Below are 12,522 nucleotides of genomic sequence, written 5' to 3'. Positions count from 1 at the left end.
CAACCAACTGACACCAAGTGCAATGGATGTATGAGCTTAATTTTATGTGTCACCAACATTATAAACAGTTAACATCAAGGTTCAAAACAACAATGCCCAGGCAGTATAATAGTGATGATAGAAAAGACAAGAAGATTCATATAAGGCTATCATCAGCTTCAAGCTACAGAAACATGAGCCAAGCAGATTTTTTTGGAGTATAAGATGTTATGCCAGCAGAGAGGGAAAGTAGGTGACATCCAGTGATATTTACCCTGATCATGAAACATTTTTGCTTATAACTGCTGGTAATGCCCTCCCCTCTCTGTCCTTGTTTACATCCTGAACACCTACCTTCACACTGTCTATATTACCATTGAAAATACCAGCATGGTGTAAATATATAAAAATTGAGGAACTATTTGGTCCCAAGATGGAGCAATGAAGAACCATGTGAACTTTATTTCTTGGAGTGAAGTGATTAGAGGCTTCTATGTGGTGTGAAACTAGATGCTGCTCTGCCCCCTGCTGCAAAAATCAAAACACTGCAACTGAAAGTGACGTCCTGCAGGCTCTGCACTGATGTTCCCACATTACAGTAACAGTCAAGGGAAAAGGAAGTAATTTCAGTCAACAGTGGAGTGTGTGGGGTTTTTAAATTTCAGACCATAAACTCATAGCTGAGGGGAGAGGTGGAGAATATGAAGAGCAGAGCAGATATAAAAAAGAATTATATGATTTGATATAAATAAACAAACAAGACTCATAAGAGAGAAAATGGAGATGCATGCAGACCCTTGAAACATACAGTACAAATGAAAAATGATTAATAGCCTGCGATGAAATGCACAATAATTTTGGAATACCATCTTTGAGTAAATTGATTTTCTTTTTTTTTGTTTGTCTCAGGGACATGCTAAGCACAAAACACAGTTGTGTGACACTGAATTAGATGCAGCATTGTTGTCCCCACAATGCACACACTGTACCTGTTTAATTCAGAATCTCATTTAGAAAATTTCACAGCTCTGATGGTATCCGAGCAGCAGGAATATGAAGAGTCCAAACATATGGAGCACCACACACTGACTGCAGCTGATATAGATATGCATGAGTGATTGCTCCCTGACCAGGAAAAAAGCACAACCCTCCCCCAGCTTATGGTGGCAAACAGCTGTCAGCTCATTGGAGAGGAGAGGTTTGGGTCTGTGTGGCTGCCATGTGTCGCCAGGAGCAGAGAGGCAGCTCAGTTGCTTCAGGATGCATAACAGACAGTATCTCTTACAGCTATACACGGCAGCAGGAGGAGGAGGGGGATGAAAAGGATCATGATCGGAAATTACAAAAGAAGGAAATGAGCAAGCATGATGATGATGGTTGCAGTGTTTGTGTTGGTGATGATATCACCACCCTTATTGTAACCCTATGAAACATTTTTTAGAATGATACTATACAAATATCACACCAAAATATCAAGCTATATCATATATGCCTGTCAATATAATCTATTATTGGCCAAGAAATTATACAACAGGAAATCCTATATAGCAATACCATATGAGATAAACAACAACAACAACAACAACAACAACAACAACAACATACCATTAAGTACAATAAGGTCACTATAAAGTCACATTTTAGTACCACAGATACTTGAAGTCACTATATAGGCTAGATATTATGGATATTATAGTGATACCATGGGATATAAAAAATACCACAAAGTATGATAAGGACATACAGTATAAACTCACTATTGAGAACCACAGTCACACTTTAAGTCCCTATAGTGATATTGTTTGCGTTTGGGCAAGCTATCATGCAGGAAATTGCTTTTGAGAAACGGTGATGTACATTACTGTAGCCTGCTGTGGTGATTCGTCATGCTCAGCCTGCGTGATGTGTGTTGAGATCATGATGAAGTCAAAAAGGAGGCGGGGAGAGAGAGAGAGAGAGAGAGAGAGAGAGAGAGAGAGAGAGAGAGAGGAGGAAAGCGGAACAGCAAAAGGAGGAGGAGGAGACAGAGGCAAATCGGTACAGTGAAGGAAAAAAAAGAAATAACAGAGCAACCTACTGTATGTCCTATAGTGCCGCCTGTGTCCCAAGGTGTAACCCCAACAATAAGAAGATAATCTGAAGCTGGAGGAAGAAGTCTGTGTTGCTCTGATGCAGGCAGCGGCGGCATCTTCTCTCCTATAGCATCCCGAAGTGAATGAGGAAGGTCGGCGGACAGGGAGGGGTCCTTTGAATCCAGGACCGTCACAGTCGTCCTGGATGGAGTCGGGCTGTTTGCAGGCAGCGATGGCCATGGGAGATGTCTCGAAAAAAGCCTCCGCTCGGAACGTGGCCGTGGAGCGCAAAAACCTCATCACGGTTTGCAGGTATAGGCGTCAGTTTCATTCCCGAAGAGTAATTAACATGTAGGTGAATGCAGTCTGGTTTTAGAAGGGGCGAAAATTTTGAGTAATGTTGCAGCCGTTGTGCCTATTATAATGTTACAAGTCACTGCTTATGTTTTGGTTTTGGCTGTTTTATGACAACAATATGACACGGTCCTGGTGTTTTTTTTTCTATTGTGGCCATACTGGGATCCGCGCTGACGTCATCCTTATAATAAGTCATTTTAATGAACTCTATCAGGACAGCGGGCCTGTAAGGACACGAAGCCTGTGTGTTCACTATACCGACCCTTCACAGCAAATAGGACCGATATTTTTATTTTTTCCCCCCCACAATCTCGCTCATCATCAAGATAAGACATGGGCCTCTCTGTTGTGAGTTGAGCGGTGTCATGTTGAAACGTGCGATTTATTTTCTCGCTGATGATGGCGTGGTTGCTATGACGACAACCTTCCAGGGGCAAGGACTAGCTGGCACCCCGGGGAGCCAGGACGCACAGGGAGGTTCAGTCTATACATCAAGGAGTGATTGGACTGTGTGGGATTGTAGCTTTGTTTTCTGGAAACTGTCTATGGGAGTGCTTTGCCCTTACATGCCCTTTGACAGAGCTTAAACACAGACATGCATAGCACACACACACACACACACACACACACACACACACACACACACACAGAGCCTACATACATGCATAAAAACACTCAAGATGCACAATTAGGCCTATACAAAGACAGGCATACACTAACTCATGCACACACACACACACACACACACATGCTGGCTCTATTCTACTTAGGAAGGGATTCACGGATGTTGAAGTTCTTGTGACAGCAAGTATCCGCCCTTCTGAAGTGTCCTTGAGCAAGACAATGCATCCCCACTTGCTCCAGGGCTGCTGCTCTGTAGCTGACTCTGACCTCTGACCTCCCTGTGGAAAGTATCGCATTACGTAATTAATCAACCCATACCCTAATCCTAACCATAGTAGATACCTCACTCTTAACTTAGCCTACCCAACTCAAATTCTAAGCATAACTTCCAAGTTAGGTCATGGGGACTGGCAGAAAAGCTGTCACAAGTTACTTTTTGATGCTTGGAAAGAGAGTAACACCTGGTACCCACACATACGCACAGACACACACACTCTCATTCACACATACAAAAGCAATGGGCAGGTGAACAAGGTCACACCTCTGCTGAGCCACTGACAAGCCTGTCTGTGTCATGTCACGGCCCCGCTGTCTGTTCGTCCGGTGAAGACACAGGGGATTGTGCTCTATTCGCTTTGGAGGATAGTCAGCCAATTATTGTCCTGTATCTGGCCAGAGTCAGACTGGCTGAAGGAGACATTGTTGCCCTCAGAACAATGGAGAGTGAAATCACTTGCCTCTCCGGCTTTGTGACCAAACTAGTGTTAGGATAAGCATTGTCTTATGGACACACGCGCAAACTGACAGTGTGTGTGTCTGTGTGTGTGTGTGTGTGTGTGTGTGTGTAGTGTAAAAGTGCGCAGATGCATGTGAGTAGCAACATCAAGGACTGATGGTATACAAGCCCAATGAAAACAGCTTATGTTTGGCCTCAGAAAGTGTGATACAAGCTACAAAACCCAACATGACACTATTATTTTGATCTGAAAAGATTTCTCCCCATATTATCCACAAAATCATCCACATATCAGACAGTTTACATGCCTGTTCTTTGCCATCATCACTAGGTCATGTCCAATCACGTCCAATAGGGGTCAGTTGGTCCATATGGCCACTTTCACCCCACAGTATCTCTCTGCGTCACTGGACAAAATGGATTTGGCAGGTGTCCTCGCAGCGAATGGACCTCCTGAATTATTTAAGTAGCCTCCAAGAAAATATTTAGGAGTAGTCACCTCAGGGGAATGATAATGTTGCCTGGACTGAAGCTACCAATTTTAGTTACCACAGCACAAGGGTCTATGTGGTCTGTGGGTTTAAATCTTATGGCAGCCTGTCACCTCATGTCACCTCAGCTGATATTGAACCCTTAATTATGCAGGTGTATTATTGCACTAGCAATGGCTATGTAGAATCTGTATTAGTTTTTCATAAGGTGCTTTTTCTGATGAATCTTTAACAGCTAATTTCCCCAAAGTCTTTCATTAGAGAGTCAGTGGCAAAAGTATAGGGCTCATAACATAAGTTAATTACATAACTGGCATAAGTTGCAGTATGGACCATCCCACAGTACTTTGTGTCAGTGTGCAGGACCAGGATGACTGACTCAGTGTCCAGGGTCTGAGCTACTACCCAAAATCCCACCACAAATCCTTAGTTATACAAGGTCTCTTCAGCAGTGTTGTGCCACTAAACTAGCATTCCCATTGAAGTACAGAGGAATACTGCTGAAGTGACACTATATAGCTTGAGGCATTGCAGTGGGAAGACAATGGTTTTTGGCTGATACACGACCACAGCGTCTGAACATTTACCCAATCATAGAATCATCCATTTGTACTAAACTGTACCAAAGTATTCCAGGACCGAGTCCATCCTCCAGTCTCAGTGGGATGGATTGCTATGTTAAAAGCTGCATTTTGTCCTGATTTTAGAGAATATGATCTTACTGATGTGATTCAGCTGTTGAATACAAAGGATAAGAAGACAGATATTAACATTGTAGAATTTACTTTTTCTTGAAGTTCCTTTGCCACAATGCTTGCCTTCACCTGCAATTGGGGGAGGGTGGCTCAGTGGTTAGTACTTTTGCGTCACAACAAGTAAGTCCCTAGTTCAATTACAGGCCTGTTCTGTTTGGGTTTGTTTGTATGGGTTCTCCCACAGTCCAAAGACATGCAAGTCAGATAGGTAGATAGGTGGATAGGTATGAATGGGTGTGTGAGTGTGTCTGCCTGTGTTCGCCCTGTGATGGACTGGCGACCGGTCCAGGGTGTTTCCCTGCTTTCCAATGCTGGGATAGGCTCCAGCCCCCTGTGACTCTGAATAGGAATAAGGGGTACAAGTAAATTAATGAATCTAGTATCTTGTCAATGGCTCACTGTCCGTGCTTCTGTCTCACCTTCATCTTTGGATCAGAAATATAATTTGTAAAAGAAACGAGTAGAAACCCATTTTATAGAACTAGGCCAAATACTTCCCCCACTGACAGTAGCTCAGCCTTAAACTGTTTGTGCTGTGGCTACTTGACTGAAGTTGCTTCTATGTATGTCAAAATGTACTTTGTAGACCACAGTGAACTGCAGCATGAGCAGGCATGCTGACTAAATCTATTACATCAGACCAGAGTCATAAATTCAAGCTGCGCAGTGAAGGTGGACTGAGTTGTTGGAGCTTCCTGAAAGCTCTCCATAAATGACTTCCTCTCAGTAAAAGGATGATGTCAGGCGCAAGTGTGGAGAGATGGAAGAAACAGCAAATGGAAGCATCACTGACAGGATAATCTGGGTGTGGACCAAAGGCCTACACCCACAAAGAACCAAATGGGATAAACAGATATTTCAAAACTTGGTTTATGATACACTTGGCTTGCTCCATTTTATAGTTTTCATTTATTACTCACTTTCCTTTCACTAAAAGTCTTGAAGTTGGTTGCAATCTTGTTGGCTTAGTAAATACTATGTTGTTTCCAGTTTAAATTCTTATATGGATTTATGTTTGGTGAGAATCCAGCTGTCATTATATATCGAGATGTATTGACATAACAGCCTCTAAAAAATGTAAATGCAGTTTTCTCTGTGGTATCTGCTCTTCCTACAGTGACATGAAACAAACAGCGCTAATAGGTGCAGAAAGATTCAACCCATGTGATCAATTTATTCCCTTGATGAATTTATACTTCATTATCTGCAGTTAAACTCTCTCTCTCTCTCTCTTTCTCTCTCTCTCTCCCTCTCTCTCACTCTCTCTATCTCTCGCTCTCTCTCTCTCTCTCTCACACACACACACACACCCTTCTTCCATAGGTTTTCAGTGAAGACACTGTTAGAGAAGTACACAGCTGAGCCTATTGATGATTCGTCTGAGGAGTTCATCAATTTCGCAGCCATCCTTGAACACATCCTCAGCCACCGCTTTAAAGGTAATGAAACTACTTTGAAACTACGAGGAGCTTGTCTGGGATAGACTGCATATCAAATAAACTATCTTCTAACTATTTGAAACAGATGATCATCAAAAGAGTCATTGGCAATAAAGCAACATCACCATTACTGACAACAACACAACATGTTCTTGAAGGCCAACTGACACCAAAGCATGAAATAATATTCAAAATATTAAAATGTTGTTGTCATTAACAATGGATGTTTACAAAATCCTTCATATTACTTCATATTACCAATCAAAAACTGGTAAAACACATGTGGCAATATAAGTGTGCAATATTCATCCATCTCTCATAAATATAACATTAGGCTAAATGACATTTAAATTCAAACAATCAGCTGTCACAGTGAATGTACATAAAAAGTCAAACCACTGTCATAACTTTGTTGCATTAATATTTGTAGTGACTTTAAACAAACTTAAATATCCAATGAGGGGTTGCTAATGGTGCTGTAGCTGTTTCAGACACTCCCCCCAGACTTCAATGTTAGAAATACACATCCTGTAACCCAATGAATGCAACATATACTGTATAATGGCTCCAACAGTATTCATATTGCATTCCCTCTCTAGGCTCCGGCAGCTGGTTCGATGGCCAGCGCAGCTACTGGGACTTTATTCGCCTGGCGTGTGGTAAAGTCCCAAACAGCTGCATCAGCAGCATCGAGAGCATGGAGAACATCAGCACCTCGCGGGCCAAGGCAAGTCTGCATAATCATACTAATGCTAATGATGATAATGATGATAATGACAGCAACAATATTAATGATAATTAATGGAACAAATCAAATAAATCAACTAACCATCAGCTGTAATAAGAGGAAGAATTGCACTGCTGACTCCGCTGATGCTCAAAGCTCATTTGTCTCAATTAGTGGGGATGGGACACTCTTCTCTGCTGCAGCCCCACTTTGTGATTTAGACTGATGAGACGGGTGTATTTTTACATGGAAATATTATCTAGTGCAGCTTGAAAGCTTACATAGCAAAATTCAGAAACCAAATTGGACTCCTAACAAACAACAACAATGAGTGCAAAAACTAGTTATGCTGTTTTTTAAATGAATTTCCAGCCCTGTCTTAAAAGAATATATATAATATACAGAGTTTACATATCACATTTTTGTACATACAGTAAACTACACAGAAACCCATGCAGCATTAATATGCCCTAGCTGTGAGCAGGGCACTATGTGGGTTTCATCTACATATGAAATGTTGTTTAAATGTTAAATGTTAAACAGCATTTCAATGGTGCCTTGCTTCCATAATTTGACATGAGCGGGACATAATGCACAGGGCTGTTCAAAAGTGTCCTACAGTTAAAAATGCTTTGTGCATAATCTTAAGCTGTCACAAATTTTGAATTCTTCAAAATGGATAAATTCTAGCCAGCAGGACACAACCATGGTGTCTTAGAAAGGAAAAAGGAAAGAGTGTTTTCAGGGGTGAACACCTAAAAATATACCGGCTTACCAAGATGCTACCGGTGTCACTTTGAATTGATGTCACTTAGATGATGGGAAGGGTGGAGTAGGGTTATATATGACATGGTGAAGGAGACATTTTCTATTTCATTCTGGATTATTTCATCTCTCTTAACTGTGGGTGACAACTTCAGGGCCGCGCCTGGGTGAGAGTCGCCCTGATGGAGAAGAGGCTGTCTGAATACATAGCCACCGCCCTGAGGGACAGCAGAACCACCAGGTTAGAAGGACCAGCACACATTACTATGGCATAACCGTTCAGTAATATGACCCAATCCTGACCGTACCAGAGCCATGTTCTTACCTGGCTGTTCCTCTCTCTGTGCTTTAGGAGGTTCTATGGAGAGGGAGCCATCATGCTAAGAGAGGAAGCCACAGTCCTAACCGGGATGCTCATAGGTCTCGGAGCCATAGACTTTAGGTGAGGGGTGAAATGTAACCTTTTTACAGTGAATAAATCAAATCTCATTTATTTGAATATCACTTTTCTGTTGTAAATACGTGAATAAGCCAGGGTCTACTCCAGTTATTTCAATAGAAGAGATGAACTATTTTCTAGAGGGTAATGCTCAAGAAATGGGCATCAATTGGTTATGGCAAGGTGTGGCACTCGCCATACCTTAGCTAGAGAGTCTGAATTTGATCTTGTAGTCTTGATCTTGTAGTTTTTATTGTAATGTTGAGGAAAGATCAAGATAAACAATGCCAGAAATCTATTTGGAAGCCATATCTAAAAATAAAAAACACATATAGTTTCTTGATCTTTGTCTAATAATCACATTAACCGATAGCTTGCCAGTCATCAGTCACTGCTTCACTTGTCCCCAGAAAATCAATATAAGCAGGTTTGGAAATTTGGGTAACAAATGATAGTAGGTGTATAGGCTTTGCCATACTTTTGGGTTTAGTGAATTGATGCCCCGGTTTCTCCTAAACAGAAAGCATTATGGAGATTTTTACATGGCTTTTAAATGTCAACCTGATCATTATCATTTCCGATGGGTCTCTATAGCTGGTTGTCATATTTCACTGTGGTTTCTCTTCCACAGTTTCTGTCTGAAAGGAGAGGCCTTGGATGGTAAATCTACTGCCGTGATCGACTACACACCGTACTTGAAATTCACACAGAGGTACACTGACAACAGATTCCCTGTACCTAACTTCAAGTGTTGGGCTAATACCAAGTGCCAATTTGATCCATTACTTTTACTGAATAATACATACTTAAAACAGACTTATTTTTGACATGTTATGTAGTTCTTGGTGTCAGATTTTAATTAAGATTGACAGTGTATTTACTTTACAAAACAATCTATCAGAAAAAGCAAGCCTTTACACTCACCATAATGGTTTATTGTCATGCCACACAAGACAAGGGCAGCATTTCTGTCGGGCTGTTGGTCGAGACCAAACACCTTGTCCTGCTCTAAATGGGAATGGAAGTTGGTGTTTGCACATCTCCCAATAAATCACATTTAGGAGCACTACAGAGTATTACAGATGAACATAAACCATCTTCAGTTTTCATCGCCCATTTTACTGCATTGCATGGGTGTGGCTGGATTCTGTTGCTATCTTCAAACATATTTCTGGATAAAAGATGTTATTAATATTTAAAAAGATCTGACTCAAAATCCAGTTTGGAATTGCCCATTTGATTTAATTGGCTTTAGATACATTTTTTTTTTTTTAATTCTAACTGCCTGCTTCCATTGTAGCTATGACTACCTGAGTGATGATGAAGACAGACGGAGTCTTGACAGCAGCACCAGTGACGACAGTGTGCCTGAGCATCCCTACGTCCCCCTGGTCACAGATGAGGAGAGCTGGAGCACAAAGTGTCGCAAGATGGAGCAGAGGTTCAAGATTGTCTACGCTCAGAAGGTGCACATCACAGATTCATGATACATAATGGCGTAAGAGTATCCGAGGGCGGATATTTCCTTTAACCCGGTGTGTTGACGTGCGTTGGCAGGGTTACCTGGAGGAGCTTGTGCGTCTGCGCGAGTCCCAGCTAAAGAACACGGAGACAGAGAACAAGAGGCTAAAGGCCAGGCTGGAGGAGCTGCAGAGCCAGAGCCAGCAGGAGAAGAGGGAGCTGGAGGCCATCGTCCTGGAGCTGCAGGAGCAACTGTGAGTCCGATAGACGGGCATTCATACACCCACGTGGATGAAGGGCTTAAAGATGGCCGCCTCTTAGTTCATTAGCTATTCTTTTGATTCTATTGATTAAATGGAAGGTTTTTGGGCTTGGCTCTCGAAATCGAAATGCAGCCTCATACTGTATCCTTATGTTTTTCAGGACAAGCTTGATTCCATGTGACTCCAACCACCTGGCCAAAAACCTTTCAATCCCCCTGGTCAACCAATGGCCCACGCTCCAGCCCTACAACAACAAAGATGAGGTCAAGCTGTTCCGCAGGTTTGAACTTGCTTTTTGAGCTTACATGCAACAGAATTAACGTAACTCTTGTTTTGTGTTATGGTATAAACAGGTGACTTTCTTATTCATTGCAATAATTGAGAAAAGCCACACATCTAGATTCCATAACATATTGAGAAAAAACACACTACTTTTTCTGTTTATTTCTGTTCTTCCCTCTTTTATTATTTTAAAATTTTGAAAGACAGCTAAACATCACATGCAGGGCAACAGTATACAGTACACATTCTGTATATGTTCCACTTCTGCGCCCGATATACCTTCACCACTCCCAGCACACACACACACACACACACACCAAGGAAATGAAAAAGAAAATACACTATGTATATGCACAACACCTGCACAGACATACATACATACATGTTCCATACATAACAATCACACATATATACTCTGACTCTTGTATTGTATGGTCTAGTTTTCCGAAAATAATATATGCAAATCCATTATTGCTTGTTTGATTGTTTCTCTTCCAAACCAAAAAAAGAAAACAGTTGTCAGTTGTCAGTAGTTGTAATCCCTTTGCTGACCTGCAGGAGGAGCTTCCCCAGCACAGAGCTGTTGTCAGTGGAGGTCAGCCTGGATTCGGACTCCCAGCGGCTCGAGGGGAAGCAGAATGGAGGGGCCTGGTGCACAGGTGACCTTGTCAGACAATCACACACTGTCCCATACTGTGTTCTTACAGAATATGTGAGCCAACACATACACACACACACACACACACACACATTAATTGATTCTTCTGTATCCCTCCCGTCCAGATAAGGACTACACCCCTTCCATGATGGGCCTGTGTGGATCCTTGGCTTCCCTTCCGAGCTGCAAGTCTCTGGCCAGCCTCAAGTCCAGTGAGTGCCTGGTCAACATCAGCACAGAGAACAGCCCTGCTCTCTCTCCCAGCTAGGGGGCGCCAAAGAGCCACTGCCAACCACTAAACAGACACTGAGACAATTCAGCGAGAAAACAAAAACAAAAACAGGCTGCTTTCGGTAGGAGGATAAACGCTCTCTTTCGTGGAAACTATTATATGAGTCCCTTTACACTTTAGCTCCGAGCCCAGCACTCTCTCCACTTACAAAACACTGTTCTGCATAGACTTTGTGAAAGACTAGCCTCCCTATCTGGGACTGTCCAGCAAAGATACAGGAATAGCTGCTGTACTGCCCGACGGCCTCCTTCAGTTTCACTGTCTTTCAATGTCTTGACATGATTAAACCTCTTGGACTGCAAACAAGCTGAAGTTCGACCTCTCTTACTTCATGATGCTCGATCCTGTGTGATTACAGTCACGTATCTGTACCTGTCCCATTCATGGAAACTCACTATAGGGTTGTTCTGTATGTACGTGTCTGTCCATTTTGTCTGTGTCTTATCAGTCTGTCAGTGGTATCTCTTTGTGTCCGCTGTATACTACTGGCAGTGCAGGACGGATGAGTATAACCTCCTAGTAAACAGAAACAATGTTTTGCCATATTATATCACATAATTATAAGAGGACTGGTTAAAAGAGATACAAAAGAGATGTTCGTAATGCATCGAGTCAAAGATTTGACCAGAGGGTTTTATGATGAAGATTATTGAAGATTAAACAGTTTTATGATATTAGGATGAGTGAAAGTTTAGGCCTTATTCAATCATAGTTTAGATCCAGATTTCTAGAATGTGGCATAAAAGTCCAAGGTGTGCAGAGCCACTGTAATGCGAACATACAAAAAAAACATACAACTCTAATTGCATACAAATGCAAAAGTGCATTGTGACTATGCAGAATGAATGTTTTCAATGGCTTGTTCTTCAAACCTGGCTTGACTGAATAGTTTGTGCAAAAGAGAAATAGTGAATGTGCAACGTGTGTGTGTCATTGGATATTGGGTCTTCTTCATTTTTCTGTGATATGTTCTTTTTATACTATCATTTATTTCATTACATACTTACCAATTTCATTTATCTTCATGTAAATTGCAATCTCATGCAGTGTTGGGAGTTGGGATAGATTGTGTTATTTAAAACTGCAATAAAACTGCCTTTTTTGAAACATTAGAATGCTTGCACGTCTTGGTTATGTGTTGCATTTGCTGTGTCATGCACATATTGTTATCTTTACGGCTTT

At 41.7% G+C, this 12,522-nt stretch overlaps 1 protein-coding gene across 4 annotated transcripts; it reads left to right on the top strand.

Moving 5' to 3' along the window:
• Positions 1–2,256: 2,256 nt before the first annotated feature.
• rundc3ab (RUN domain containing 3Ab) lies at positions 2,257–12,372 on the top strand. Of its 4 annotated transcripts, none has more exons than XM_071527694.1 (11): positions 2,257–2,363; positions 6,338–6,453; positions 7,053–7,180; positions 8,101–8,186; positions 8,298–8,387; positions 9,016–9,096; positions 9,685–9,850; positions 9,942–10,099; positions 10,269–10,388; positions 10,949–11,049; positions 11,174–12,372. In XM_071527694.1, the coding sequence occupies exons 1-11, from the start codon at positions 2,257–2,259 to the stop codon at positions 11,314–11,316; spliced, it is 1,296 nt and encodes a 431-aa protein (XP_071383795.1). In that variant the 3' UTR covers positions 11,317–12,372. The 4 variants fall into 4 exon arrangements, with proteins under 4 accessions (XP_071383795.1, XP_071383796.1, XP_071383798.1 ...); XM_071527695.1 differs by having other exon boundaries at positions 10,949–11,057; positions 11,179–12,372; XM_071527697.1 differs by having other exon boundaries at positions 6,338–6,454; positions 7,036–7,180; positions 10,949–11,057; positions 11,179–12,372.
• The last annotated feature ends 150 nt before the right edge of the window (positions 12,373–12,522 follow it).

The sequence above is a fragment of the Centroberyx affinis genome, unplaced genomic scaffold (genome assembly GCF_046629955.1).
Source record: "Centroberyx affinis isolate AG114_WGS23_722 - 3 ecotype Tasmania unplaced genomic scaffold, CSIRO-AGI_Caff_v1 ptg001571l_1, whole genome shotgun sequence".
Classification (NCBI taxonomy): Eukaryota; Metazoa; Chordata; class Actinopteri; order Beryciformes; family Berycidae; genus Centroberyx; species Centroberyx affinis.
This window is presented reverse-complemented; position numbering and strand designations above follow the sequence as displayed.